The 27,989-nt window shown below is 59.6% G+C and overlaps 3 protein-coding genes across 4 annotated transcripts; all 3 read left to right on the top strand.

Annotated features, from left to right (window-relative positions):
• The first annotated feature begins 59 nt into the window (after positions 1-59).
• Positions 60-7,167, top strand: GOLPH3L (golgi phosphoprotein 3 like). Of its 2 annotated transcripts, none has more exons than XM_055791912.1 (5): positions 60-454; positions 778-972; positions 5,039-5,176; positions 5,357-5,471; positions 5,988-7,167. In XM_055791912.1, the coding sequence occupies exons 2-5, from the start codon at positions 790-792 to the stop codon at positions 6,413-6,415; spliced, it is 864 nt and encodes a 287-aa protein (XP_055647887.1). In that variant the 5' UTR covers positions 60-454; positions 778-789; the 3' UTR covers positions 6,416-7,167. The 2 variants fall into 2 exon arrangements, with proteins under 2 accessions (XP_055647887.1, XP_055647888.1); XM_055791913.1 differs by having other exon boundaries at positions 63-454; positions 5,039-5,170.
• A 597-nt stretch (positions 7,168-7,764) lies between these two features.
• ENSA (endosulfine alpha) lies at positions 7,765-13,825 on the top strand. Its single transcript, XM_055791914.1, has 3 exons — positions 7,765-7,938; positions 10,821-10,946; positions 12,713-13,825. The coding sequence occupies exons 1-3, from the start codon at positions 7,882-7,884 to the stop codon at positions 12,881-12,883; spliced, it is 354 nt and encodes a 117-aa protein (XP_055647889.1). The 5' UTR covers positions 7,765-7,881; the 3' UTR covers positions 12,884-13,825.
• A 5,727-nt stretch (positions 13,826-19,552) lies between these two features.
• On the top strand, positions 19,553-24,441 carry MCL1 (MCL1 apoptosis regulator, BCL2 family member). Its single transcript, XM_055791911.1, has 3 exons — positions 19,553-20,164; positions 21,935-22,182; positions 22,679-24,441. Exons 1-3 carry the CDS (start codon positions 19,600-19,602, stop codon positions 22,793-22,795), a joined length of 930 nt encoding a protein of 309 aa, XP_055647886.1. The 5' UTR covers positions 19,553-19,599; the 3' UTR covers positions 22,796-24,441.
• The last annotated feature ends 3,548 nt before the right edge of the window (positions 24,442-27,989 follow it).

Here is a 27,989-nt window from a genome sequence, read left to right as displayed (position 1 = left end):
AGCCCCGCCGCCCTCCGGCCCGGGGGGGGGGGGGGGGGGGGGGGGGGGGGGAAGCCCCACCCCCACCCCGGCGGCCCGGCCGCTGCCCGCGCCCATTGGCGCTGCCGGCCGCGCGGGCTCCCATTTGCCGGTACCGGAGCGCGGGGAGCCGCCCCGGCCGCCGCCGGAAGCTGCTCCGTGGGCCCGGCCCTGCGGCTGCGGGAGGAGCTGCCGGTCGGGGCTGCCGGTCGGGGCGGCGGCGGGGCGGGGAGTCTCGGGCCTGGCACCCCCTGCGGGGAGGGGGCCCCCGTGTCCGCCCCCCCCGCCGTGTCCGCGTCCCGGCCGCCTCCCGCGCTGCCTCCGCACGTTTCGCAGGGAAAAAGTTGCGGGATCGCGCTGCTGCCGCGTGGGGCAGGGGGGGCGGGGTCGGCAGCGACCCCCGACGTGCAGCTCGTTCCCCCCCCCCCGTGAGCAGGTGAGTGCGGGGGGGCCGCGCGGGAGCCGGCCGCGCCAAGGGGTCCCCGGGGTGGGGGGGCCCTGCGGTGCCTCAGGTCTCCCCCCCTCTCCCGGACCTGCAGCATCGCCCCGAGCACGTCGCGGGGGCCGGCCGGGCGCTGCTGTCGGGGGCTCGTGTGCCGCCGTCCCGGTAGGGGCGAGCTGCAGATCCCCGGGCGGGAGGGGGGAGTGTCCCTTGGCCTCGGCCGTGCCCCCTGAGCCGGGGGGGGCAGGGGCTGGGGTTCGCACTGGCATCGCCCGTCGCGCTTCGGAGCGGGGCAGACCTCGGCTCTCTGTGCCCAGCCGGAGCGGGAGATGACGACGCTGACGCACCGAGGACGGCGCCCTGAGGTGGGAAGGAACTCGGAAAAGAAACCAGACAGCGAGGAAGATGCGGCCGCAGACAGAGACCTGCCCGATGGTGACCCTGACGACTCCAAAGACATCCGCCTGACGCTCATGGAGGAGGTGCTGCTCCTGGGGCTGAAGGACAAGGAGGTAAGGCAGGCGCAGGCATCCCTGGCGGCTGCGTGTGCAGCGGTGGCAGTGCTGCCTTCGTGTACTCGGACGCGAGGTCCTCGGTGAGCACCAGAAGGGACCGTGTGAGTTCCTCAGAATCCTTTTCAACAAAGCCACCCCCCACTTAGTGCAAACCGCCTTCACCTGTAGCTCAGACCGAGCTGCGGAGGTTGCTTGCGCGCGCTGTGGGAAGCGGCTGAGGCGAGCGGTGCCCTACGGTGTTGTGCGGCTGCTGCTTGCAGAGCGCAGGTGGGCTCGTTCTTTGCTGGCGTCAGAGATGCGGAGTAAAAGGAGCCTGGCTTTGTGCACCAGGCGGCACATGTCCCTGTCCCTCACCCCAGTGCACCCTCCTAGCCAGAACCCTGAGCTGAAACACAGGGCCGCTCTGAACGCAGTTCCCGCTTTGTTAAAAATCGATGTGAAGAACAGCAGGGGCAGGTTTTGAGAGAAGAGGCGCAGCGCAACCGCTGGGCCAGATGGGGGGCAAAGGCAGGTGCGGGATGGGTCTGAACGCAGCAGGGGCAAAGGCGGCGGGAGCCACGTCTCTGTTCTGGGGCTGGTGGTTTCCTCAGCTGGGCTGAACGGTGGTGTGCAGCTCCAGGGCTGAGGGACCGGGGCTGAGGGGGAATCTCTTGGCTGAGTGCCCGTCTCGCCCCTGAGTGCCGGTTGAATGGCTTCCCTTGGCAGCAGTGGATGAGCTTCGCAGCCAGTGATGTTCAGGGGGGGTTGCTTTCTGTGGGAGGGGGACCCTGGGCAGATGGAATTATTTTGTGCTTATCAGTCGGTAGGAACTCGTTTCACAGCTCTGCCTGGAATGAGCTGTGGGGAAAGGAGAAGACACCTTGCGCTGAGTCCTCTGAGCTGCTTGGCTCTTACCTGCTGTGTTGGCACGCCTTGTCTTTAGCGCCTGTGTCATCTTGATCTCTTTGGGGGAATCTGTTGCTTCTATTCCTGTCGAGCAGATGGGGAAATGGAGACTGGGGGAAGCTAACCAGTTGCCCAAGGTGCTTCTTGCCATAATAATGGCAGAGGAGAGCCTTAAGCGCAGGTTTTTTAGCTCCAGGAGCGCTCTTCCTGTAAGCTTGTCTCCCACCCAGAAGAAAGGAGACACTGTGGTTGTCGGAGCCGCAGCAGATGGGCCACCGTCCCATCATCTGTTTCTCTGGGTTGAAATTAAGCCCCTGTGAGGTGCTGGAATGTTTTTTGCCTTGGGCCCTGCTACTGCTGGGTTAGCCTGAGTGGGTGCCTTGCTCCCACGTAGACCTGCTCGGGCCAAGGCTTCTGACGTGGACCTGGCTCGCAGGTCCGGCAGGAGGGAGCTGCTGGCTGTGTGGGTGACAGAGGCTTGTAGCTGTCCTGTTTAGCGAGCCCACGTCAGACCCAGGGCTTGCTGAGCCGAATAGGAAGTACCAGGAAAGCAGGGCTACAAAGAGAACATCGCACACGTAATTTTACAGCAAATATTTGAGAGCAGCCTAGGAGCCGTGGCACGGTCTGCTTTCTTTCTGGGCGACATGCAGCATTCTTGGCTGGGTTAATGTGTCGCTGGGAATGTCCTTCAGCCACCAGGAAGTTAGGAGAGCACAATAGAGACCTAAAAAGCTTATCACACTTTACCCCCCCACTCTCCCATCCTGTCCTTCCACATTCCTCCATCGAAAGGAAGACCAGAGGCAGCAGTAGCCAGGATGTGAGCTGGGCTCCTAGGCACTGGGTTTTCCCAGCTTTGTTGTTCACTCATGGTTTGATGATGGGAGAAAAACAGTACAATTTTAGCCAAATCCAGTGAGCTCACAGTGTTATTTCATTATTTTAAGTACCAGTCTGTAGGGGAAGCTGGCAGTGCACCAGCTTGGCATTGGTAACCAGTCAGATTCCAGAAGCTGAAAGTAACCCAAGAACTTTTGACTTGTTTGATTTCAGACCTCTCAAAATTTTCTAGGGGTAATGTGCCTGTAACGTGTCTGCCAGCCCCGTGAATTGAAACTTTCGGTCACCTCCACACTTTTCTGGAGAACTTGTTCCTAAAGGGCGCGTACAAAAAACGGCGTGTCTGCCATGGACAGAAATCAGCAGGGCAGAGATGAAAGGTTGCTTTGTCTTCCCTCACAAGGAAATGAAGAAAGCAAATAAAGATTTCAATTTCTTTCATGGTTCTGTGTGCTATGCAAGCTGAGCAACCCGGTGTCCAGATGCACTGTGTAAACAGACACACTGGGGACAAGAGTTTACCCATACGGACTGTAAAAATTTGCATGTAGGAGGGCTGCGTGTCCTCAGCGTGTTTTCCCTAGGAAGGGGGCTTGTTAGGCTGCTTTGTCTGCAGTTTCCTGGTAGCTTTTAGACCTGTCTCTTCTCTCCTCCCCTCCCCCTCCAGGGAAAAAGAGCAGTGAAAAGGGAGTTATGATCAAGGGCGTTACAAATGGGCCGTAGCGTTTCTGGTGTATCGGTGTCCCCCTGCAAATAAGCACATTGTGACTTTGCATCCTACTCTGGCTCACCCTTCCCGTGGGCCCGACCCAAACGCCAGCGCCTGCCCCATTCCCAGCCCCGCTGCCTGCCTGGAGGAGCCTGTCCCGCCGCCCTGCCTGCCCTCCACTTGCCCTGAAATCCAAGGACTGCCACCCAGTGCCACAATGCAGCAGTCATCGGGCCGGAACAACCGGGCTTTGTTCTCATCGGGGGATAAAAGATGAGTGGAAGAAGGGAACAGAGAGGTCGCCTAGGCTGGCCCAGGCTTCCAACCAGGATCAGCTCTCCTCTGAGAAGCATCAGTTGAATGTTCTTAAACCGCAAGGCACAGAGACTGCCCTTCCCTGCCCCTCCCTCCATGGGCAAAGCGTTCCTGGGCTTCCTTCTCCGGACAGTTACTTCTTCCTGGTGCCAGCCTCAGTCTCTCTGGCTACAATTTTAGCCCAGGACTCTTGTCCCATGCACAGTGGAAGTGGGAACTGGCCATTCCCTCCCTTTTTGCTGCTGCCTTTTATGCGTCTGACCCCCTTTATCCTGTTCTCCCTCCATCTTTTCCCTGGAGCGAAAACCCCAGTGCAGTTGCTGGTTCCTCCTGGGCCATATTTTCTGGAGCTTTGCACCTGCTTGTGGCTTTGCCGAATGCCGTAACAATTTTGGAGCTTGTGCTTCTCGGGTGAGCACCCTGTCCCATGGCAGGCTCACTGAGCAGGGCTTGGGGCCGGGCGTGGAACATGCCAAGTCAGTGGTGGCCCCAGCGCTGCCCCCATGGTGGGACCTGGACTGCTGCACCCCAGCCCCAAGGTGCCCGCTCTGGGGGGAGCGGTGGGATGTATTGTCCTGTCCTTCATCCCTGACTGGAAATCTCTTCCCTTGCAGAAGTCTGTGGGCGGATTTGGGTGAGGGGTGTGCGATGAGGGTGGGGGGTGGGCGAGGGGCTGGGGTAGCTCTTGTGCCCTGTGGTGGGCATTGGGGCTTGCTGCAGCCCCTGCCCCATGGGATGGTGCTGTGGGTAGCTGGGGACCAGGCGAGCGATTTCTTCATGCAGTTAATTACTCTCAGGGCATGGTATGGAGCTGATGGGGGCTTCCTTCAAGGAGAACAGATTTCTCCTCCCATTGCCCCCGGGCACGGCCAAAGCAGGTGCTGAGGCAGGGCAGAGCCGAGCTCCCGGTGCTGGTTGCTGGTCACAGCCCCACAGCAGCGGTGCCCTTTGGCCAGGGGCTTGCCGGGGGAAAGGGCCCCGCTCTGCTCGTTCTTGCTCAGACTTTTTTATGATCCAGGGCTGGGCGCAGCTGCCTGGGCAGCGCTGGGGTGTGCCGGCTGGTGGTGGGTGCAGCGGGCAAGGCACAGCCAGAATTGCTCAATGTTTACACGGAGGTTTTGGGCAGGGAGGGGGTTAGTTGGGGCTGCCGGGCACTTCTCATCTGGTGGGGAAAGCCCTTCTGACCTGGGAGGCAGAGCTGTTGGTGGGAGCCAGGTGAGTTGGCCAGGCAGGCCAGGACACATCGGGGGCTCGGCAGAGCTCCCCTTCCCATCTTTCTCCACCCCTTTCTGTCCATCCTCTCTCTCCCAGGGCTACACATCCTTCTGGAATGACTGCATCTCTTCAGGCCTGCGGGGCGGCATCCTCATCGAGCTGGCTCTGCGCGGCCGGATCCACCTGGAGCCGCTCTCCATCAGGAAGAAGAGGCTGCTGGAGAGGAAGGTGAAGGTGCTGCAGGAGCTGGGCTGGGGGCCTGACAGGCTTCGCGGTTCCTTCTGCCCCAGCCGAGCCTGCTGGCCGCAAACTTTGCCAGAGCAGCGCTGCACACCGGGGCTGGTGCTGTTGCTTCGGGCAAGGAGCGGCAGGTCTGCGTCTGCCTTACGCCATGTTTCCACTTCGTCCTTCCAGGTGCTCTTGAAGTCAGACACACCGACTGGCGACGTCCTGCTGGATGAGACCCTCCGACACATCAAGGCCACGGAGTCTGCAGAAACAGTGCAGACCTGGATAGAGCTGCTCACTGGTAGGGACAGTTGGGTGCCACCTCCCCAGCTCCCTCGGGGCCCATCCCTGCTACCTGTCCCCTCTCCATGGCTTGGCCATCCCCTTCCTTCCCTGGAGCCTGGCAGAATACTGACAGCTGGAGAAGGGAAAGCTGAATGTGGAGGCAGAGAACGTTTTTCTGGGCCTTTTTTGTTGGGAGCTCGGGGTGCAAGACTTGTACCTTGCTCCCTGTTGCCTCTTTTTTTCATTCTGAATCTTCACCCAAGCCTGGGGTCCAAAGTCCAGGGTAAGAAGGGGCTTTCCAAAGGGATCTGCCCAGGGCTCCTGTGCCCTGCAGCTGCTGGGAGCTTTGCCAGTCTGAACTGATGGGGGAAGCGGGTCAGAGTCAGGCTCAGGGAAGGACTGAGGTTTCCTGCAGCAGGGACTGGTGTCTGTGCAAGCACAGGTGATCCTGGGCTGGAAGCAGCCTGGGTGCTGGTGCTGGGGGGCAATGCTGTTGCCGCCCTGGTGTCGAACAGGGTCTCCTCTCCTGCAGGGGAGACCTGGAACCCCTTCAAGCTGCAGTACCAGCTGAGGAACGTGCGCGAGCGCATCGCCAAGGCGCTGGTGGAGAAGGGCATCCTCACCACGGAGAAGCAGAACTTCCTGCTCTTCGACATGACCACCCACCCCATCAGCAACGCCACCGAGAAGCAGCGCTTGGTGAAGAAGCTCCAGGAGAGCATGCTGGAGCGGTGGGTGAATGACCCCAACCGCATGGACCGCAGGACTCTGGCTCTCTTGGTGCTGGCCCACTCCTCAGATGTGCTGGAGAACGTTTTCTCCAGCCTGGCAGATGACAAGTATGACGTGGCCATGAACAGGACCAAGGACCTCCTTGATATGGACCCTGAGGTGGAAGCTGCCAAAGCCAGGGGTGCAGAGATGATCTGGGCTGTCCTGGCAGCCTTCAATAAGTCCTAAAAAGCCCCCAACCCCCCCAGCCCCGTGGGGGAGCCTTGCCCCCTCAGCGGGAGGCCGGGAGTGATCTGGCATGGGCTTGCTGCAGCAGTGGGTGGGCTCAGCTTGGGGGGGCTGGGGGTTTCGCTCCCCCTGCCCCGGGCAGGGGTGAGAGGGTGAGCACCCAGCTGCGGGGGCAGGTCACGCTCCTCCCAAGGCTGGTGTCTCTGGGAGAGGCAGTGGCAGCTCTTCACCCCCCTTCCAGTGCTGCCCGCCGGTGGGGTCCTCCTTGGGCTGGTGTGGTGGTGGGAGGTGGCTGTGGGCCTGCGGGTGCCAAGCGGGCAGAAATGGGGCTGCGGAGCCACCCGCGCTGCTGGTGCGTGGCCGTGGCTCCATCTTCCCCGCATGGGTCTTGCCCTTGAGCAGCCCGGGATCCCCTGTGGGGCTGCTGGGGCCTTGGGGCTGGGAGCGGGGGGGTCGGGGCAGGGGGAGAGGGTGCTGGCCTGGGGCAGGAGGCTGGTTCAGGGGTTCCGGCAGCAGGGACCACCAGTGCGGACCACCTCAGGCACTGGCCCGGGGCCACGCAAAGCCCTGGGCACAGTTGCCATCGAGGAGCAGCTCGGCAGAGGCTGGGGAGCCATGTCCTGGGCTGACCCCCCCTGGGGCAGCCCCCCCACCGGCTGTGCCCCCTTGGGCTGAAGCCCCCCAGGCTGAGCCCCTGTTGCACACCTGCTCTTTCTAGCAAAAGGAAAAGTTTAACTGTGATTTTTTTTTTTTTTTAAAAAAAAAAACCCTCCCCGCCTTCCCCTGCCCCCAGCCTCCTGTAGTTCATGTAAATGCATTTCTCCAGCCCGAGCGTGTCCGACGTATTTAGATGTGTCCGAATAACGGGGGGCGGGAGGCGTCCCTGTCTCCCACCGATGCTGGTGGCCCTTGTGCCATGGATCTTGTGGGTGGTCCCAGCTGCTGCCCCGAGCCCGGGGGTCTGCGGGCAGCGCCCTTTCCCGCCCCCCCCCGTTTGGCCCGCCCCGGGGCCCATCCGCCCCCCACCCCGGTCCCACGCCTGCCGAGGGGATACTGCCGGGGGGGTCCCCGAAGCCGGGTGTCGGGGCGCCACCCCCCGGGGCCGGTGCAGTGCGGGGCCCCGGCTCCAGCCCGGCAGCTCCGGGGTGGCCCCGCCCGCGGTGGGGCGCTCGAGGGGGGCGGGGCCGCAGAGCCCTTGCCCCGCCCCCGCGCTGCTGCCTCGATTCCCATTCGCCGGTGGCCGCTCCAGCCGGAGGGTGCTGCCCCGCCGCTCTCCCCGCCCACCGGCAGGTGTTGATTGGTCAGGTATGATGTCACGCGGCCGCCTCCCTATGCCCATTGGGCACAGCGCCTGTCCGTCGGGCAGCTGAGACATTGGGGGCGGCGGCGGCCATTTTGGAGCAGAGCGCGGGGCTGCAGGGAGCGCGGGGTGCGGAGGGACCGTGGATCCCCCCCCCCTTCCCGCCATGGCAGCCCCGCTCGGTACCAGCGCCCGCGCGGAGGAGACTGGGCAGGAGAAACAGGTGCGGAACGGCGGGGCGGGCCCGGCCGGATCCCGTTGGCTCGTCTCTTCTGGCTGCCCTGCGGGCGGATTGGTTGTTTCTGTTGTCCGTCTGATAAATGTTGGTCTCTCATTAGCTGCGGGACTGGTGGGGGTTGGACTTCCGGCAGGGCCGGTGGGATAGCTCGGTCCCGGTGACGGCGTGGGGGGTGCGTGGGGGCCCGTGGGATGCCGGGGGCGGGGGGCGCTGGCAGAGAAGGCGGTTTGTGAGGCGGGGGGCAGCTGCGGGGGAGCGGCCCGGGGGACCCCGGCTGCCCCACTGCAGCGGGGTGAGGCCCGGGGGGCCGCTGCCCACCGGCGTTGGCCTCGGCCCCCGGGTGTCCGCCTCGGGCCCAGCCACCCGCCCGCCGGCGCCGGGCCGCCCGCCTGGTGCCACAGCGCGGCATGGGCCGTGGTTTCGGGCGGCTGCTGCGTCCCTGGGCCGTGGGCCCGACCCCGCGTGGCTGCCGGGCTCGGGCAGAGCTGCCGCCGGCCGCCTCAGCGGGAGAAGCTTTTTCTGCTTCCCCGGGTTCGTGCAGCTCTTGTGGGTGGGCGCAGGAGGGAGGCGGCCGCGCTGCCTCTGGGGCTCCGGGGGCGGGTGGTGGGTGCTCTCCCGCGGTGAGGGGGGTGTGTGTGCTGGGACGCGCTGCTGGGGGGGCCCCACATCCGCTGGTGGGTGATGGCGATGCCGGCGTGGCGTTGGCTCCGCTGGCCGCTGTGGGAGCGGTGCCTGCCAGGTGGGCAAGCAGCGGGGTGCAGCAGCGCACCCCACGCAGTGCGTGGTGATGGGAGCCAGTGGCGCCTGCAGCTGGGCAGGGAGGAAGGAGGCTCGGCGATGCAGGACTGAAGAGAGCAGGCTGAAATGATGGAAGGGCCGTGGAGGGCCAAGCTTTGGCTCCTGCTGCCAAAGCCCCCCTCAACCTGTGTGATACGGGGGCTGGTGGCACGCCTTGCTCTGCCGCAGGGCCAAGTGGCACATGCTGGCTGCAACTCTTATTCCTGGAGCTGTCATGGAGACAAGTAAGAAGAGCCGGGCTCCTTCGGGCCGTGCGTGGGCGAAGCCCTGCAGCATGCAGAAGCTGAAGATCGTGACGAGACTCTTGGCACCTTCCCCCGCCTTCGCTCCCCACTTCAATCCCCTAGGGACCCTCATGGATGGGGGCGTAAGGAGGAGCCTGCGCAGCTGAGGCTCCGAGTGGGATGTTCAGGGCCTGCGCTGCTGCTCCCAGCTCCAGTTGTCCCAGTTTTGACTGTCAGGAGCTGCCATTAACTCAGGTTTGCTTTGTCTTTTTGAGGCACACCTGAGGAGCTGTTTCATGACAGCCTCTGCGCGCGCGGTCTCACAGCCTCTGCAAAGAGCTGCTCCCCTGGGTCAGCGCCAGTGGAAGATCACATTGGAAACCTCTTGTCATGCTGGCAGTGCTTTCCAGCCTGGGGGCTCGTGGGCTGCAGCTTTGCCCTTGGCTGCCTAGGAAGGAAGGAAGGAAGGAAAGTCCTGGCAGTTGAACACGTGGGGGCACGTCTTACCACTGCCAGGCTGAGCTTCAGTGCCTGGTACCTGGGGAGCCCGGGACTCCCATCCCACCCGCCTATGCACTGCACGATTGCCAGGTGCATCCTGCCAGCTTGTAGGTCCTGTCCGATGCTGAGGGCTTTCCCGCTTCACAGATGGGGCAGAGGCTCACAGCAGCAGCGTTCTGCCATGCTTATTGCCTGGAGCTTGCCGTCTCTGTAGGCTGGGAGCAGTTCAGGGCCTCGGCACTGGAGAGAAGATGCACAAGGCATCCATTGGCTCACCTGGGCTGGCAGGGGCAGAGATGCCGCTGCCAAGTCTGCCAGCATCGTCCCTGATGGAAAGGGAACAGCAGTTAAGAACACCCCTTGCCAACATCCTGTGGAACAGCGACTCATGCTCACACAGTGGCTTGTCCCCAGGTGGCTGCTGGTGGAGGTGGCCAGTGTGATGTGATCCTGTTGGAGCTGGGCTGGTGGGCAGCCACAACTCTGCCATACTGCAGGTGAGGCTCTGCAGGCCCTGCTGGAACCCTCACTCCTTCCTGCCCCAGACCAAAGCTCCTGTCCCCAGGCCTGCAGCCCTTCCCTGGAGGAGGGAGCGCACCTCCATGAAGAGAGGCTGGTGGCTGGAGAGCAGATCCCAAGCCTGGGAACCCAGCCTCAGCATCGTTGCTCAGGTGATGCTTTTTCAGTAGCTGTGTTGGGAGTAGGCCTTAGGGCTCCTGCAGAGGGGCCAGGTGACAACCAGGGCCTGGCACCTCCTGTTGCAATCAGTCCCAGGCTTCAAGCAGGCTAGGTGGCATCTGGGGACATCCTGAAGCTCCTGTGGCTGTGAACCGGTGCCAAAGTGCTGCTTTGCTGCCTGTGCCAGTTGTCATTCCCAATAAACTGGTTCTGGAGCAGAAGGGTTTCTTCTGTCTCAGCTGTACTGCAACAGGGTGCAGCAAGGCTGAACCCTCCCAGCGCTGCTGTAGCCCATCGTGCTGGGCAGCTCTGGACTGAAATCTGTTGATGCTGGTCTCACCTGTCGCTGCTCAGGGGAAGGCACTTGTCCAGCAGCAGTTTGTGATGATGTTTTAAGCGCAGCTGGCAAAGCCTAACGTCAGCACAAGTGCCTGCAGTGGCTGTCATCTGGGGAAGAGGCAGAGAGAGAGTCTGCCTGTTTCTATGGGTACTGGACGTGAAAGCTGTTTCTGATGGGGAAGGTGTTCATAATCTCTGAGTGTGTCCAGGTTTTCTAGGGAACCACAGCTTGCTCAGCAAGGATGGACTGTTGAATATTGTGTTACGGCATCACAGGTGTGTCTCTGTGGGGCTGAAGGGTTTTCCACCCCGCTTTTTGTTTTTTAGGACACACAAGAGAAGGAAACTGTCACTCCTGAGAAAGCAGAAGAGGCAAAACTGAAGGCCAAATACCCCAACCTAGGCCAGAAGCCTGGAGGCTCCGACTTCCTCATGAAGAGACTGCAGAAGGGGGTACTTACTTCTCAGCCATGGCTTGTCTGCATTCTCTCCTCCCTCAATGGCACAGGCAGCCAAGCTCCAACCAGGCCAGAAAAATCACACCAAAATTCCCCAGGCCAAAAAGTCAGAACCCGTGGGCCAGGCCTGTGCTGGACGTGGTGCCCAGTGGGCACAAGCCCAAAGCAAGGCTGCTGTGACCAAGCAAGGCCTTGGGCATGCTCAGAGCCCAAAAGCAGCTGCCCCTTGGGTGGTTTTGCTCTGCGTACCTCCCCCACCAGATGTTCCCACTGGGGGAACCTGGGGTCTAGAGGTGAAACAAGCATAAACCTCCTGCCTGTTGCTGTGCTCCCTGGGGTTCAATGGGCCACTGAGATGCTGTGGGTCTGAGTTTTTCTCTTTGATCTGCACTTTGCATGGGTTCTGGGCTGGTGCAAGGGGCATGGAGAATGCCAGTGAGTCGGCTGGCTGTGTCTCCATTGCTGGTACCTGTGTAAAAAGCCAGCCCTCTGACTGTGCTCCCTGGAAATGTAATTAAATCCCTCTCCGGGAGCCATCTATAGCTGCTTGGGTTTTTGCTGCTGTCTCTCCTCCTTGCAGAGGCTGGTGCAGAAAACAAATCCCTTCTGAGCTGTTGGCAGCCAGTGGCTGCATGCCTTCCCCAGCTCTGAACACACGGTGTCTCCGTGTCACGCTGCTGTCACGCTGCGTAGGGTTTGGCTCTGCTGTGTGGCTTCCCTTTCAGCTTGCACTGACAGCTGTCTGCTCTGCCTGAGCAGCCACCCTGTGCGCTCGCTCTCACCGTTGACATGATCACCGGGACTGTTGTTTGATGTAATGGCTCCTAAAGCCAAGCACAGAAAGGAGGGTTTTGTTTAATGGCTTGGTATTGAAGTGGTGAAGGACTTTTTGTCAGGACTGGACTCTCTGGGCCCCGCTGGCACATTGGGGTGGAACAGGATGCTTCAGAGCTCCTTGTGCCCAGCACAGCCCTGTCTGTAGCACTGGCACAAGCTCTGTGCTGGTGTTCAGCCTCTCCTGCGCAGCCGGAGGGTGTGAAGGAGCACAGAGTCCCATGGTGATGAGTGTGATACAGGAACAAAATGCCCTTCAAACCCCAGGCTGGTGGTGCTGTGCAGCAAGGAGGTGTCCTCCAGCCACGCCTTCGCAGGCATTTCTCTGAGTTCTGTTGGGAGCCTGGGCAGTGCAGGGGGAGAAAATCCTGCCTCTGGCACAACCAGGTCATCTGTTCACCAAATGGGAATAAACTGTACCAGCAGATGTCCCCTGGCTTGGCACACTCTCTGCCTGGAGGTGCCTGCTGGTGTGGCTGTGCCTGCCTTTGGCTGTCAGGGGGTTCCTGGACAGGCATCGATTCCCTGTCACGCCGAGTGTGGTGCAGGGGCAGAGCAGGACATGCCTGGTCTTTCGCCGCTTGGCGTGGCGCTTGTTGGGTAAAGTTCACTGGCTACAAACGCCCCAAGTGGGTCAAAAGTCAAAAATGCACCCTGGTGTCTTTAGTCAGGCAGCTGCTGCGGGGCAGAGCTTCCAGCTGGGGTGGGTGTGAGTCACTGGGCTTTGTGGGTGGCTGCTAAAGGCCTTTTGAATTGGACCAGGCTCCCTTGCTTGGATTTTTCCCTTGCGTGATGTTTCTGTGACCTGGTTTTGAGCAACCCCAGCAGCTCCTTAAAGGATCTTATTTGTGGCCAGGTGTCTCTGTCTCTGCTATGTCCCCACACTCCTGCAAATCGAAGTGACCCAAACTCTTTTCCCTCTTCCAGCAAAAATACTTTGATTCTGGTGACTACAACATGGCCAAGGCAAAGATGAAGAACAAGCAGTTGCCAAGTGCAGGGCCAGACAAGAACCTGGTGACAGGAGACCACATCCCCACACCGCAGGACCTCCCGCAGAGAAAATCCTCACTTGTAACCAGCAAGCTGGCAGGGTAGCCTGCACTCGCAGGCTGGGTTTTTTCCTATTTTATTTTTTTTCTTTTGGCTAAATGGATTGAACTTCACTGTACCATAGGGATGGGAGCACAAGAATCCACGTAGTTATTTGAGTATTTACAGCAAACACGCACCAGAACTGAGAAGGTGAACGAGCGGTTTCAGTAGCCTGGGATGCACAGGCAGATTTGGTTGGGCTGTTCCTTTCAGCGAGTCAGTTTTCTGCCTTAATATTCATGCTGTTTAAAACCATCCTCGCTTGCAGAGCCACTGAAGCACTGCCTCCTTGCTGGGAGAGTCGAGCAGCCCTGGGAGAAGCAGGGACGTGCTCTGAGGAGTCGCTGTTTGCTTGGCACCGAGTAGGAGGGCAGAGCTCAGAGCTGTAGCATGTGAATGCTTTTCAGGCATCTGGTGTTGGCAGAGGAAAAACCAGCTGGGCAAAAGGTGTGATTCATGATCTGGAAGTTAAGTGTGTGCATTAGAGCTTCAAAGTGGAGAAATTAGCTGATAGGCAAAAAAAAAATTACAGGCTGTGTTGCTGGGCTGAACTGCCTGGGATCTGTCCCCTGCTTGCACAAGGCTGAGCTCCCAGGAGGGGACAGTGTGGCTGATGGCTGTGGGAGAGGGCCTGGTCAGCGTTTGAAACTGTCCCCGTGGCTTGGAGCTGTGGTGAGGTGTTTGCTGTTTCAGGTGTAGAGCCCCACCATAGCTGCATCTGAGTGTGGCTGTGATGGAGGGGTGCAGCGTGGGGCTCACAGCTGCCCCAGAGGGTTTGGGGGCAGTTTCTGTCTCCGTGGTCAGTTCTGGCCAGCGAGGCGGTCTGCTTTGCCGAGGGTGAGAGGCGGCTCCTCTCGCAGCTGCCGGGCAGGCAGCAGAGGTGCTGAGCTGAATCCCACCAGCAGCAGGGTGCTTGGGGCAGAGGAGCTCGTGGCCAAGCCACAGGCAGCCCCCTCTCTGGTCACAGGCAGCCCCCGCCTGGCGCTGGCAGAGCAGGGGCCAGCGTAGCTGGTGAGACGGATGTGAGCTGATGGAGCTGATCTCTGGAGGGAGAGAGGCAGGACTGGGAATGACCAGCCTGGAAGGGGAAAAAGGCATCCGAGACAGAGAACATGGAGAGAGGAACAGAAGCAAACCTGTGTTGACGGTCTCAGGCACCCCAAGCTTGGATTTCTTTCTTTTTTCTGTTTTTTGTTTTGGTTTTTTTTTTTTTTTTTTCTTCTTGCCTGTTCTTTGTTCCAGGCCTGGAAGAGAAAACAAACAAAACCTGAAAAACAAAGCAAAAATCCCCCCCCAAAGGTTGGCAAGATGGCTGCAGCCTGCAGAATGACGTGTGCACTTGGTGCATATACTGTCTGCTCCTCACGCAAAGTGGCCTCCCGTCCTGTGCAGTGGAAGGTCTCGGCATGCCTGTGCCAGGGCAGCAGTAAACCTGCCCAATTTAAGCCCAGTTTTGAAGGCATATGGACAAAAGGAAGTTGAGTGGATGGTGGGGTTTTGTGGGTTTTTTTGTTGGTTTTGGGTCTTTTTTTTTTTGGTTGTGGTTTGCTTTTTTTGGGGGGGGGGATTCCCATCAGGTCAGGAGAAACCAAGGCAGGGAGGCAATGGGCGATGCTCTGCATGGGCATGGCTTTTGCTGTGTGTTTTCGGCTGGCTGATTCAGGCTTTCCTGAGGACCTGTTTCACCCGTCACGCTTTCCTGCGGGAGTGAGGAATGCAGTGTTGTTTCCCAGGAGAGTGTTTGCCATGGGTGTGCTCAAATGCTTGTGTCTGCCTTCAGGTGGCTTGGAGCAAGCCAGCCACAGCTCCACTCATCAGGGCACTGTGGCCACAGAGGACAGTTTTCTCTTTGTGGAGTGGGCAAGGAGCGTAGCGGGGCTGGGGGCTGCCCAGTTGTCGCCACGGGTCTGTGCTTTGGTCTCTGTTATCTTTCCAGACCCTGCGTGACCTGGCTGGGGCGATGCTGTCAATGGCTGTGCAACCTCCTTGGATGTTCTGCTGTCTGTTCCAGCCATGTTGTAAATAGATATGAATCACATATATAAATATATATATAATTTTTTACATGTTCATTTCTCGTCTCTTCTAGAGTGCTATGCTTGCTTTTTGTTTTGTTTAAAAAAAAAAAAAAAAAAAGAAATGCAGTGAAGAATTCAAAGGGGCGTTGCAGCTTGGGAGCTGCGCCTGTGCTGAGTGGGGGCAGAGGGAGGGGACAGCTCTCAAACTACGTCTTTCCCCCGTTTTCCGGAAATGCTAGGCGTGCTTGTGCAGCAGGGGGAAGCGATTGTGATGACAGGATGAGAACCAGCAAGAGCAAGTCCGTACAAGGGTAGTAGCCATGGAGTGGGGTTATTTCCATTCCACCCCCAGAGCCAGGCAGACAGCGAGAGTGTGATGATGCTGTTCTGCCCCTCTGCCTCCCTACCTCTCACAGGAGGGGGTGCATTGGGAACTGCCCTGGATCTTGGAGGCATTTACATCCTTATCCTCTGCTCCTCATAAAATACTACCACCAGGATGAGCTGGGAGGTGCTTGGTGCCCCCCAGGGTTGTTGGACTGAGCCACCAGGAGGAAAAACATGTCTAGCACCAACTATCAGGGTGTCTGAGGGACTTGTGTGGCTCAAGCAAGTATGTCAAAGTACAGCCGTGGGGTGGTGTGGAGCACAGAGGGTGAGCTCACGGGTTTTATTGAGGCAGGGAAGGCAGGTGTGGCAGTACTGCACCCTGGGGGTGGGCAGCGGGTGAGAGGGGGCATATGGAGAGACCCTAATGGGTTTTCGCAAAATTGGTGAAGGTTCCTGCCTTTTTTTCCTCTTCCTCCTTCGGGGCTTGTTTCAGTGTGGTACCCCTCTCTGTGTGCTGTGCAGGGGCTATGGAGTTGGGGGTGGGGTGGGGGGCCGTCCCCCAGCAGTGCAGCCATGGGATGTGCATGGGGCTCACCCCCAGCTACAGGGTGTAGCGAGGGCTGTCCCCAGCACTGGGCTGTGCAGGGAGCCAAGCCCTGGCAGAAGGGCTCTGGGCTCTTCATAGGGCTGTCCCCTGCCTGTGGGGTATGTGGTGGGCCGTCCCACAGCTATGGGGCCCTGGGGTGTATGTAGGGCTTGGGTGTGCATGGGGCAGGCGGGTGGAGGGGGTATATGGGGGTCATGGGGTATATCGGATGTGTGTGGGCTGGGGGGGGGAACACGGGCTCTATCCTGCTGGGCAGCCACAGGGGCCAAGTGGGGCCAGTAGCCACCTTAGCTCACAGCTGAGAGACTTGAGGCGGGGAGCATGGGGGAGAGATGGTTTTTATCCTCCTGCCTTTGAAACAAATGCCCAGTGCCCTCCATGCTGTGGGGCAGGAGCTCCTGGTGCCCTCCCAGGGGTCAGGGCAGCCCCACAGTGGCTCCCTCTGTCCCATTGGCAGCCATCCCGGGGGCTGTAACTCCAGAATTTTCAGCCTTGATGTCACACGTTTCCTTTCTAGAGAGTTCAACAGCCCTGCTGATGCTGTCACCGGGGTGAGCTGCCGTTCAGACAAACACACTGACCCTCCCTGGGGCTGCCTGTAGCCTCAGCGCTGCATCTTCCCTCCCCCCCCCGCCCCACAACTGGCCGTTTCACAGCCCGTCAAGCCCATCCCACAGCAAGGCCGAGGCCACATGTTTGCACAGGGACGTGCTGTTCCAGCCTGGTGCCAAGTATGTGCCGGTGTTTGTTTGTGCTTTAAAGCTTGGCACTGCTGGGGAAATATGTGCTGGGCGCTGCCCCAAGCTGCCGGAGCAAGCCGAGCTCGCCTCTGTTATTGCTCCCTGAGCCAAGAATTCTCTTCCTGACAAGGACGCATTCCTTGGGGCCATGGGAAGGATTTTGAGGGGGCTGGGTTTTGTCTCACTGGACCCCAGTGCAACTCAGTCATGCTCTCGCCCTGAATTGTGGGGGTGGCAGCTGGGAAGGGAGGTGGTGAGGGGGTGAAGGGACACCCAGGGTGGATGCATGTCCCTGTTTCTTGCATGATATGGGGCACGAACGCTTTGGGGTACTGTGCTCACCACAGCTTCCTCCTTTGTTGGTCCCAGCGGTGCATGGTGATGCTCACGTAGGTGACAGAGGCTTGGGTTTGCTAGAGCTTCTGTCCCCAAAAATGCTGATCAGAGGGACTGCTTCACAGTGGCAGCTCCCCATGTCCTTGTTGCCTCCTTGGAGCAGAAAGACCCATTTGAGGAGCTGTGCTGGCATTCTCTCACATCTGGCATTTTATCCCCCTATCTGGGGTTCTTCCCACCCTCCTAAATCCCAGGGCATCAGGATCGCCTGCCCTTGAGACCCTACTGTTGGGGTGGCTGGGAGCTTCCTGGGTCCCTTTTGCAGGGCTGTTAGGGGTTCAGCAGCGAGCCCACCCACCTGCATCAGGAAGGAAAACCAGAGCCCACCTCTCCCCCCCCCCCCTGCTGTGGCCCCTGGTGCAGCATCTCTTGTCCCGCCTCAGTTCAGTGACATGGTGTGACTTTGGCCGGGTGACTTGGGGCTGGTGACAGCTTCCCAGGTGGGGGCCAGGGCATTTCATTTGCCTTTGGGCAGAGCAGCGGTGCAGAGAGGCCCGGCAGGTGTCTCTGATGTTGCTGGCCTGGCCACCTGTGTGCCCTCAGGGCCTGCAGGGAAACCCTTTCCTGGCTTCAGGGGAGGTAATCAGGGGCGTGATTTCTGGTGGCCCCAACCCCCACTTTCCAGTGTCTTGGGTCTGGTTAGGCACAAAGAAGCTCTGAGGCTGGAGCAGGTTGGGCCGCACTGGTGCTTGGCTCTGCAGGCAGAAATCCCCCGCAGGTGAGCCCTGCAGGACGGCAGCTGCCTTTGCCCCTGTGGCGCTCTGAGCCTTTCCGAGAGGCAGGGATGGAGCAGAGCGTGGGCCCTGGGACACAGCCCCAGCAAGGTGTGCGGCAAAAGGGTGAGACCTCCTTTCCTTCCTCACTGCCTCATGGTAAAACTGTGGCATTTGCCTTTCCAGGGAGTGTCTGATGCACCTGTGTTGCCACAGATCCCTGTGGCTTCTTCCCCAGCCAAATTTTGCCCAAACTGGGGCAGATTTTGAAGGTGTCGGGGCTTGGTTCCAGGGGGTGAAGGAGGGGCCTGTGGCCTGGAAAGACCAGAATTGAGAGCTGGTGCCCCAACAATGCCAAGACTGGCAAAAGTGCCCCTGGAGTGGCCCTGGCAATTGGTGCTTGTGGAGCAGGCCTGGCCTCCCCAGGCACCGAGTAGCCCTTTCACAACTCACCTGCAGCCAAGTCCTGCCACAGCCTCGGCGGGACAGGGTGCTGCCCTGCTTTGTTACGCCACAGCCCTCACGGAGCCAGTGGCTGCAAGGAAGTTTCAAGTAGTGCAAGAGATGTGAGGCAACCCGCTGATGACTAGAAGAAACAGGGCAGTTCCCCACGAACATCCTGCTAAGCAAGCTGAAGTCAGAGAGGGCTTTAACCAGACAGACCCAGGTGAAATTCTGAGTGGGTGGGAAGCCGCATAAAATCACAGAATAGTTTGGGTCGGAAGGGAACATTAAAAGGTCATCTAGTCCAACCCCCTGCAGGGAGCAGGGACATCTTCAACAAGATCAGGTTGCTCAGAGCCCTGTCCAACCTGGCCTTGACTGTTTCCAGGCATGGGGCATCTACCACCTCTCTGGGCAACCTGCTCCAATGCTTCAATACCCTCGGTGTAGAAAATTTCTTCTAGTCTAGATCTTTCAGCTTAAGTGTCTTTTAGTTTAAAACCATTACCCCTTGTCCTATTGCAACAGGCCCTACTAAAAAGTCTGTCTCCATCTTTCTTATAAGCCCCCTTTAACTACTGAAAGGACACAATAAGATCCCCTCGGAGTTTTCTCTTCTCCAGGCTGAAAACCCCCAACTCTCTCAGCCTGTCCTCAGAGGTGCTCCACCCCTCTGACCATTTTTGTGGGCCTCCTCTGGGCCCGCTCCAACAGGTCCATGACCTCCCTGTGCTAAGGACTCCAGAACTGGACACATTACTGCAGAGGGGGGCTGTCTCACCAGAGCACATCAGACTCCACGCTTCCAAACAGCTCCTTTGGTGTACACCAAGGGCATCCTGGCTCCTTCCACGTGCCAAGGCTGCAGTCCTGCTGGCCACAGGCTTGCAGCCTTGCTGGGGATGCTGTGTGTTGCACAAAGCAGAAAGAAAACGGGCTGAGTCAGGGGAAGGACATGCAGCCCCTTGGGAAATGGTGCAGGCTGCGAGGGCTGCGAGGCCGGTGCCCAGGGGGCGCCTGCTTTGCCGGGGGGAGTTGGGGCACTGCAGCACCCCGTGGTGATGGGGCGGGAGGGGGTGGCACGCCTGGGTCTGACCGGGCTGGGAGGCACAAGCAGGGCAGACACAAGGCACCGAGCAGGGCCAGGCCGGGGGAGGCGGCGTGTGCAGCGGGGCCGGGGGTGCCCGGTGTGGGGCCGCAGGAGACCCGGCGGGGTGACGCCTCTCCGCGGGGGCGGCGGGGGCTCTTTCGCCCTTTTTCACCCCGAAAAGCCCCGGCCTGGCGAGGCGTGACACCCACCCCCCCGGGCCGTGCCGGAAGCGGGGCCGGAAACGCGGCCGGAAGTGGACCCGGCGCGGCCTCGCTCCGCCCCCGTCGTGCCCCGCGTCGCGTCGCGTCACGTCACCGCCGCCATATAAGCGGCAGCGACGCTCACCCCCGCGCAGCTCGCCGTTCGTGCGCAGTGGCCGCCATGTTCGCTGTGAAGCGGAACGCCGTCATTGGCTTCAACCTCTACTGCGGTGGCGGCCTGGCCCTGGCGCCTGCCTCGCCCGGAGGGGGCCCGACGCCGCCGCCGCCCGCCGCCGCCCCCGCCACGGCCGCCGCCGCCGCTGAGGTGCCCTGGGCCGCCGCCAGTCGCCCCGAGGTACCCCGCACGCTGATTGGCCAGGCCGCAGCCCCCCGCTCGCTGATTGGCTGCGGCGCGGCCCCCCGCGCCGCGCTGCCCCCCGGCGGGCGGCCGGGCGCGCTGTGGAGCCCCGAGGAGGAGCTGGACGGCTGCGAGCCCGAGCCCGAGCGCGGCCCGGCGGGGGACTCGCTGCCCGGCCCGCCCGACGGGCTGCGGCAGGACTCGCTGGAGCTCATCAGCCGCTACCTGCGGGAGGCGGCGGGCGAGTCCGAGCCCGGCGCCAAGAAGCTTTTCCCGGGGCTGCTGGGCGGGCCTGGCCGGCCCGGCGATGCCGTGATGGAGAAGGCGCTGGAGACGCTGCGGAGAGTCGGCAACGGAGTGATGCAGAAGCACGAGCTCACCTTCCAGGGTGGGTGGTGGCGGGGGTGGGGGGGGTGTGTGTGTGTCTGGGGTGGGGGCGCCTCGGGTCCGCTGCGGCTCCGTCTGGGACCCGCGTCGCCCCCCTTTGGAGGCGAGTTACGGCCCCGGTCCCGTCCGCCCCGCTATGGGGTCCCGCGGGATTTCGGGGGCTTTGCCGCTCGACGAGGGGGGCACTGGGATGTGGGGTCCTGGGGGATCCTGCTGCCTCTGCCGGGTGGGTGGGCTGCGGGCTGGAGCGAGGCCCCCGCGCCGTCCCCTCCTCAGAGCAGAGGGGAGGCCGCTCTGCGCTTTCTGGATAGGATGTGGCCCTGGTTTCGAGGTGGTTAGAATAGCTGAGGAGTGATTAAAAATGAAACTGAACTTTGCTCGGTTGGGAGGAAGAGAAAAAGTACTGGTAACGTGTGCAGAGGAGATAATCTGGTTACAGATTAGCCCCAGTTCCTCCTTGTGTCTTGCTTTTCTCGGCATGATGATAACGCAAATAATCCCAAGCGTCCAAAGATTAGTTAGCTCAGGAGTTTAAATTTCTCATGCCCCAGGCTTGGGTGGAGTGGGGCTTCTGGGGGAGAAGTTCTCCAGGACAACGTACTTGGGTTATAGCTGTTTTAATGTATTTCGTCCACTTCTGATGAGTCCTAGAATAGCCCTAGAAACTTGAACCCCAGCGTCTGGGCTTGGATGAGCAGATGTTCCTGCTGCAGAGTGCCCTGGGAGTGGGCTGGAAGTGAAACCTGACCATTTTGGCCTGGTTTGGTGTAACTGGGAAATGAGTTGTGTTGGGGTGGTGGGGCTGAGCTTCCGGCCTCGGGGCTGGGGCTGGGGCAGCCCTGCAGTGTCTGATCCCAGATCAGGGTGGTGTCTGGCACAGAAGGGGAGTGTCTGCATTTCCTCCTGCAACAGCCTGTGGTGAAACGCCTGCCTTCTTGTAGGAGGATGTTCCAGCTTTTTCTGTGTGGCTTTTTATGTTGGTGTGTTGTGTGTGGTTTTTTTTTTTAACTTTAACCACACAGGGCTTTGGCTTCATCCTTGTCTTCTTAGCTGTGCTGCTGTGAAAGACTGAGTTCAGTTACCCTGGTCAAATTCATATATGTGCTCATTGAACAAGCCATGCTTGGGAGGGATGTTTAGACCAATGTGAGCTGGTGTTGGTATCCGAGGCTTCTGTAGGGAGGTTACCTTCATGTGTGCTGAAAAGGAACTGGCTTCAGGAAGGCTTCCTGTTAGTTTGAAAAACAACAAGTAATGCCTTTCAGTTTCATAAAGGCTTGTCTTGTTTGCTTATTCATGAGGGGGCACTGCAGGTCAAACTGAGGAATTCTGTTGTTCCAGTCACTAAAACCACATTAATAAAACAGGGACACATCTGCCTGGCTGTAGGTGACTCTCTTTGGTTTTGGCTTGAGGGCAGGGGCTTGCACCAGGCTGCGAAACAGCTTCTGTGCTGTGGCTCTTGTGTGGTGGGCTTTACAGCCCTTGTGAGATAGAGGAGTATGACATGCACAGAGGTGACAGCTATGCCTGAGGTGGGGAGGAAGGAACTAGAAATCGGTTGTGGGCTGCTTTTTGTCTGGCCCAGGCAAGTGTGAGCAGCAGAGTGCTCTGCAGAAGCATGCAGGTTCTTGCTCTCCATCACTGACACTTGACAGTGACTCTTTCAGCTTTTGGACCTAGAGTGTGGGGGTTGCATCTTCTCACTGGTGGCCTTGTGGAGTATTTGGCGTTGTGTGTGTGCCTGCCTCTAAACCACCATCTCTTGCAGGAATGCTTCAGAAGTTGGACATCCAGAAAGAGGAAGATCTGCAGTCGGTGTGTGAAGTGGCTGCCCATGTGTTCAGTGATGGAGTAACAAACTGGGGTCGAGTGGTGACGCTAATCTCATTTGGTGCCTTTGTTGCAAAACACCTGAAAAGCATAAACCAGGAGAAGTGCATCAGCTCGCTGGCAAGGATCATCACGGATGCTCTCGTCTCATCTAAGCGCGAGTGGCTTATGAGTCAGGGAGGCTGGGTGAGTCACTGCCTGTCCTGAACACTGTGAGCTTTTCAGAACAATCCAATATTTTCCGACTTCTGTGACCTGCTCACTGACAACCACGTGTGTCAGCAAAGCACAGATATGACTCACTGCTCCAGTTAAAACCAGAGTCTGAAACATCTAGCCAGAGTTCTGGTGTTTCAGGAGCTCCTTACAGCAAGCTGCTTGAAGCAGTCTTGACCTAAAAATGTCCCCTGCCCAGCGTGGAGGGGGCAGCATTCCCAAACCTAAGTCAGTCCTGGGTGCACTGAGCTTCCTTGAAGCCGGTCCACAGCTGCTTTGGTGCTGTCTCCTGATTACCACCTCTGCGGGGTGGGCTGTGGCTGTAATGAGTCTGGGGGAGCACACTCAGTGAATGTGCTGGGCAGGCTGTACCCCGTCCCACTCTGCCAGGGGAAAAAGGCTTTCTGTGCCTCCCTGACAGAGAAGGGTGGCTGACAGGGAAGTGACTTTCCCTTCTTTCTCCTAGGATGGCTTTGTTGACTTCTTTCGAGTTGAGGACCTAGAAGGCAGCATCAGAAACATACTGATGGTGTTTGCAGGTGTGGCTGGACTGGGAGCAAGCTTGGCCTACATGATCCGGTGAGCCAGGGTGTGCTGCAGAGGGACAAAACTCTGGGTGGATTGGCTCTGTTTGGGGCTGGAGAGCTGATCACTTCCTCCTGTTGAGTACTTGCGAAGCTGGACTTGAGTGACCCAAGGAGAATACCTAGGCATCCCCTGAGCAATCCTTTCCTAAGAAGGAAGGTGTGATCCAGTCAGGTTGTGGGTACCGCTGAGGATTTATTGCTCTGGGAACAGAAAGTGGAAGAATTGATACTCTGCTTCTTTCAAGAGGATGATGACAGAATGCTCAAATGGACTGCTTCAGTTTTATCCCAGAGAGAACCGATCTGCTTAGTGGCAAGCCAGTGAGCACCAGCAGCTTTTGTCTGGACTGCAGCCTCCTGGGCTTGGCACGGCAGCTGTGCGTGGAGCAGATGTTTCAGGGTTGTGGGTTTCTGGAAATACCATCTTCTGCTGCTGGTGTCCTGCCTGAACTTGTGGCTTTTCTGTTGGAGCAGAAGCACTGAACACTGGGGTGTGAGCCTGTGCCTGCCCCCAGGTGCGCTGGTGAGCGGGCCTTTGGCCACTGCTGGCTCCGCACACATCCACCCTCTAGAAGTGGCAGAGCTGTGCCAGCAGCTGAGTCGTGTGACCTGCTGCCAGAACACGGGGTGCTGGAGCCCTGCGTGGCTCCTTCCCTCCCAGCAGGGCTTCAGCCAGGTCACTGTGCAGGCAGAGGGGTGTTGGGAGTGGGATGGGTGAGGTGGGGCTCAGGGTGGTAACCACAGCCAGCTGCAGCACAGCCACGTTGGCCTGTCTGGCTGATTTTGGCTATACTGGTGCAACTCGCCACACGCAGGCAGTTTAAAAATAGGGAGTGCATTTGTAAGTATGTAAAACCCCACATGGGGTGGGGAGGCTGTAGAGAACCTGTAAATATCTATAAATCTGTAAAATATGTACATTTTTACAGAGCTAATGATGCAAAAAGGAGGATTTTTGAATGTGGTAGAACTGCTTATGGGTGCACTGTACTTCATTCCTCATGTGAAGTAGCATTTTTGTGGCGAAGCCTTCTCCTGCCTTGACTCCAAGCAAGCCTTTCTCTGATGTACTTGAGCAACGTTGCTAGGGAGCGTGACAAGGATCAGTGGCCTGGTGGACTCGCTGTGCCCACAGCTTGCTGGCCACAGTTGATGTTTCTGTTTGTTTTAATCTTTTGTTTTGTGGGGGTTTTTTTTGGTTGTTCTACACCTCCTAGCGGGTGGGGAGCTGTGGAAGTTGGTATCTGTCACTTCCTTATCTTCACTTTGATCCTCTAAGCCATGAGCTGAACGAAGCTGATGTTTGAATGTAAATGTTCTGGAGCAGACTAAAACTTGTCAGCTCAGATCTGCAGCTTGTGCAAGTCCATTGGTGCCGGCCCTGGGCATGGTCCCTGGTCCCCAGCTGGTAGTATTGCTTCTTGGTGGGCTCACAGTGCTCATCTGCCTTGTGCCCTCTCTCCATGGGGGGTGGGACCCGGTCCTGCACAGCGAGGAACATCCTTGTCCACCGTGCTTGACCTGCAGCCTGAGTGATGCCTGATGGAAACCCAAGTGGAGAGCTAAAAGATGGTGCTATTGTCAGGCCTGCTTGTTTGTTGGACAAGCACTTAGTTTTGTCAATAAATGTCTTTTGTTCTCAGTCCTCTAGTGCAAAACTTGCAGTTTTCTGTAATGAGATGCTGATGTGTTAAATGCTCCTGCTCTGCTTTGCTGGTGTGGGCCTGTTTGCATGGGTGCTGCCTGTGGGGCGGCCTCTTATTAGAAAGCCTGTGGGCTGTGGAAAACTGCTCTGGGTGTCCTGTGTCACCTGCTGGGGCTCCCCAGAGCCGCTGCACCGTGTAGGTGGGTGGGGGAAGGCCGCGGTGCCTTGTGCTCGCTGCCTGCTCGGGCAGCTCTTCTCGTGGTGCGGTGGCTCTGGGTGCCGGCGGCCGGGGCTGTCACCCTCGGTGTCAGTGAGGCGGGGGCCGCACCCCCCGCTAGGGGGGACATCCCGCACCGGGGGGTGAGCCCCTCCCGCGGGGGGGACGCTCTGTGTGGCTCCAGTTGTCTGGTGTTAGGCTTAGCCCTCTGCCCGGGCAGTGCAAGTGGGTGTTACAGGTGCCGAGGGGGCTTCTTTGGGGGGGTGGAGGTGGGGAGCATCTGCTACCCCCTGAGCCCCGGTTCCCGCGGGCAGGGGATGGGGGCGGCAGCCCCGTCCCGGTTCCCGCGGGCGGGGGTCGCAGGCCGTGGTCGGGCAGGGGTCTGGCGAAGCGCTTCCCCCGCCGGGACCGGCCCTGCTGCAGGAGCCTGGGCTGAAAAAGCCCCCCGGGGTCTGGGCGGCGGGGGCAGGTTCCTGCGGCGCTGGCTGCCCGGAGCCGCTGGCGGCTCAGCCCGGCCGTGCCGCTGCTGCCGAGTGGGGTGTGGGGGGGTGGTTGTTTTTGGTGGTTTTAAAACTTTTTTTTTTTTTTTCCCTTTAAATGCCGCGTCTTTGCGGGCTATTTTGGGCCTGTGCAGCCCCCCCCTTCCCCCCCCCCGGGTGCTGCGGGGCTCTCATGCAAAGCTGGGCCTTTGCCATGGAAACATGCAAAGGGCCGGGGGTGGGGGTGGGGGTGGGGGGTGCTGGCGTTTCCTGGAAGCCGCCGCGCTCCGGTAGCGCCTGGCGCGGCGCCGATAAACCCGACGCTTCCTCTTCCTCCTCGGGCTGGGCTTTTCGCAGAAGCCGGCTCCGACTTCCACGAACCTTTTGAGTAAATAAGGGGTGGGGTGGGGGATTTAAAGGGGCCGCTGTGCTGATGGGGGGCCGGGGGGGGCGCAGGGCGGCTGGGGGTCCTCCTTCACCCGGGACCCCTGAGGAGAGGGGCGGGTGTTTCTCGCCTCCGGCTGGGCTGTGGGGCGATGCCTGCGGTTGGAAAAGCAGCACCCTCCCCTCCTGCTGCTCCGCACCGAACGGGTCCGAGCCAGGATCCGGCCCCGCTGGCAGAGAAGGCTCTCGAAAGCTCTTATTGACCTGGGGGGGGGGGGGGGCGCATGCAAATGCAGAAAATCCCCGGGCTGGGCGAAAAAAACCCAATTTCTGCCCATTTCTGGCTCGGTGGCCCCAGTCGTGCGTTGGGGTTGGGATAATATTTGATGTTATTTCTCGGGACGGGAGCCCGGGCTGCTTGTAGCCCAAATGGGTCTTTTTCCAGGGGGGTCCGGGAGGTTGTGGGGTTCCTCGTGGCTGCCCTCCTGTCTTGCTGGCACAGCACCTCAACTCGTAACCCGCCCTGGGGGGCGCCCCGCTCCCCCCGTCTGTGGGGCGGCGGGTGCAGCCCCCTCTCAGAACCGCTGTATTGGGGAGGGGGGGGGGCGGCAGTGCGGAGCTGGGTCCGTGGGGAGCCCGTGGGGGTTGAGTCAGGCAAGTCCTGGCAGGTACAGGACACCCCCGCCCCCCCCTTGGGAACAAAGCGCTTGAAAGAGAGGCTGTGTGGGGAGAGGGGCTTCCTCGAGCAGCACTGACCCCCCCCCCCCCCCAACGGCCCCGGGGTTATCGGGGTGCCCACAGGTGGGTGCTGGGAACCGCCCCCCCAGCTCCCTGCGATTGTCCCCGCGGGGGGGCGCCGGGCCGGGGCCGGGGTCCTCATTTGGGCCGCCCTGAGCGGTTCGTGTCGGGTTCGGCGGCCGGGGGCTTCCCAGCGCGCTCCCGTAACGCGCCCGCCGGGCCTCAGCGCCCCCCCCCCCCGCAGCAGCCCGGCCCCGCTGCCCCCCCCCCGCGGCCCCGCCCAGCGACACGGGCCGTGACAGTTTACGGGGAAGTCACGTGGGCGCCTTCCGGGAACCCGGGCGTCCGGTGCCCATCCCCCGCCCTGGGGTGACACCGGGGGGGGGCCCTGCCGGTGAACCTCCTCCTCCTCCTCGCCTGGACGCCTCAGTCCCCGTCGCCGGCGTGGGGGCTGTGGGGGTTGGGCAGGGGGGGTGTGTGCTGAGCGTGGCGGTGTAAGCTGTGAGCGTGGGGGCAGGGGTGCTCGTGGGGAGGCATATTGGGGGTTGGTGGGTGTAGGGCAGGGGGGGTGTACGGGTTGTGGGGGGGCTCCCCAGTTACAGGGTTTTGAAGGTGGGGGGGGCGCGGGAGTGAGCGTGGTGTTACTCAAATGCAAGTCCGCTCCTGGCGTGTGATAAAGCCAGTTGTACACACCCAGGTGAGACACTGTTTTATTACGGAGTTGTGCAAGTCTGGATGCTGGCAAGCAAAGCTGGCAAAGAAAACTAGTGAGCAAAGCTGGCGAGCAAAGCTAGTGAGCAAGGCCAACGAGCAACGCTGGTGAGCAAAGCTGACAAGGAAAGCTGACGAGCAAGGCCGGCGAGCAACACTGGTGAGCACAGCTAGTATCCCAACTTGCACAACCCCATAATAAAACAGTATCTTGCCTGGGTGCGTATGACTGGTTTCATTGCACGCCGGGAGCGGACTCGCGTTTCAGTGACACCAGCTCTGGCGACCCTGGAGGGCCCTGGCTGAGCCCTGCCTGGCTGGGCTGGCTGCAGGCGGCGAGGTGCTGGTCGGGGGGGCTCCATGGATTCCTCTCCCTTGCTGGGCGGTAAGCAACTCTGAGGTGCAGTGCCAAACCCGAGATGCCCTATTTGTATTGAATACGTATAAATGCTTGTTTGTTTGAATTTGGTTTTTGGATAACTAATCTCTACGTAAGTTGCTGCACCAGGATCACAGCAGGAGCTTAAAAGAGCTGGTACATGTAGATTCAGTGAGTTGATGAACTCCAGCTGAGTGTGTGTAGGCCTAGATAAAGAGATTCTTTTTGAGCAACTATTATAAAGTGGGAACCAGTTTACCAAAATACCACCCCGTACCCCTTTAGGATGCATCCTTACCTGTTGGAATAAGTTTGGGGGAGACCCATGACAAAAGAAGAATAGAAACATTGTACTCTGTGGTGGCTGATGTGTAAGTTGGAGGATGAGGAGAGTTGGCTGAAAATGGAACCTTGAATTACAGTACTATATTGCAATTAATATTGTTTTGCAGGAGATTAAAAAAATGGGATGAAGTACCATATGTTGGTCTTTTTTTCTCTCTACGTAATAATTACGAGATAAGAAATATAGGCTACTGAATACTGATCCAAATGGAATATGTGTGCTAGCAGAAAGTGGGAAAAAGGAGTTGCAATGTTGCGTAGCATGTGAAATAGGGAGAGGCTGTTTTCAGAA

Source organism: Falco peregrinus, chromosome 19 (genome assembly GCF_023634155.1).
Source record: "Falco peregrinus isolate bFalPer1 chromosome 19, bFalPer1.pri, whole genome shotgun sequence".
NCBI lineage: Eukaryota > Metazoa > Chordata > Aves > Falconiformes > Falconidae > Falco > Falco peregrinus.
The sequence above is the reverse complement of the archived record's forward strand: the minus strand, read 5'-3'. Positions and strand labels throughout refer to the sequence as shown.

Excerpts from the sequence above, each read along its gene's own strand:
- GOLPH3L (XM_055791912.1), top strand. The coding sequence starts at position 790 with ATGACGACGCTGACGCACCGAGGACGGCGCCCTGAGGTGGGAAGGAAC. Across the intron at positions 5,177-5,356 it reads TGCTGGAGAGGAAGGTGAAG|GTGCTCTTGAAGTCAGACAC; the intron begins GTGCTGCAGGAG and ends TCGTCCTTCCAG. Across the intron at positions 5,472-5,987 it reads CTGGATAGAGCTGCTCACTG|GGGAGACCTGGAACCCCTTC; the intron begins GTAGGGACAGTT and ends CCTCTCCTGCAG.
- ENSA (XM_055791914.1), top strand. The coding sequence starts at position 7,882 with ATGGCAGCCCCGCTCGGTACCAGCGCCCGCGCGGAGGAGACTGGGCAG. Across the intron at positions 7,939-10,820 it reads AGACTGGGCAGGAGAAACAG|GACACACAAGAGAAGGAAAC; the intron begins GTGCGGAACGGC and ends TTTGTTTTTTAG. Across the intron at positions 10,947-12,712 it reads TGAAGAGACTGCAGAAGGGG|CAAAAATACTTTGATTCTGG; the intron begins GTACTTACTTCT and ends TCCCTCTTCCAG.
- MCL1 (XM_055791911.1), top strand. The coding sequence starts at position 19,600 with ATGTTCGCTGTGAAGCGGAACGCCGTCATTGGCTTCAACCTCTACTGC. Across the intron at positions 20,165-21,934 it reads GCACGAGCTCACCTTCCAGG|GAATGCTTCAGAAGTTGGAC; the intron begins GTGGGTGGTGGC and ends CATCTCTTGCAG. Across the intron at positions 22,183-22,678 it reads TTATGAGTCAGGGAGGCTGG|GATGGCTTTGTTGACTTCTT; the intron begins GTGAGTCACTGC and ends TCTTTCTCCTAG.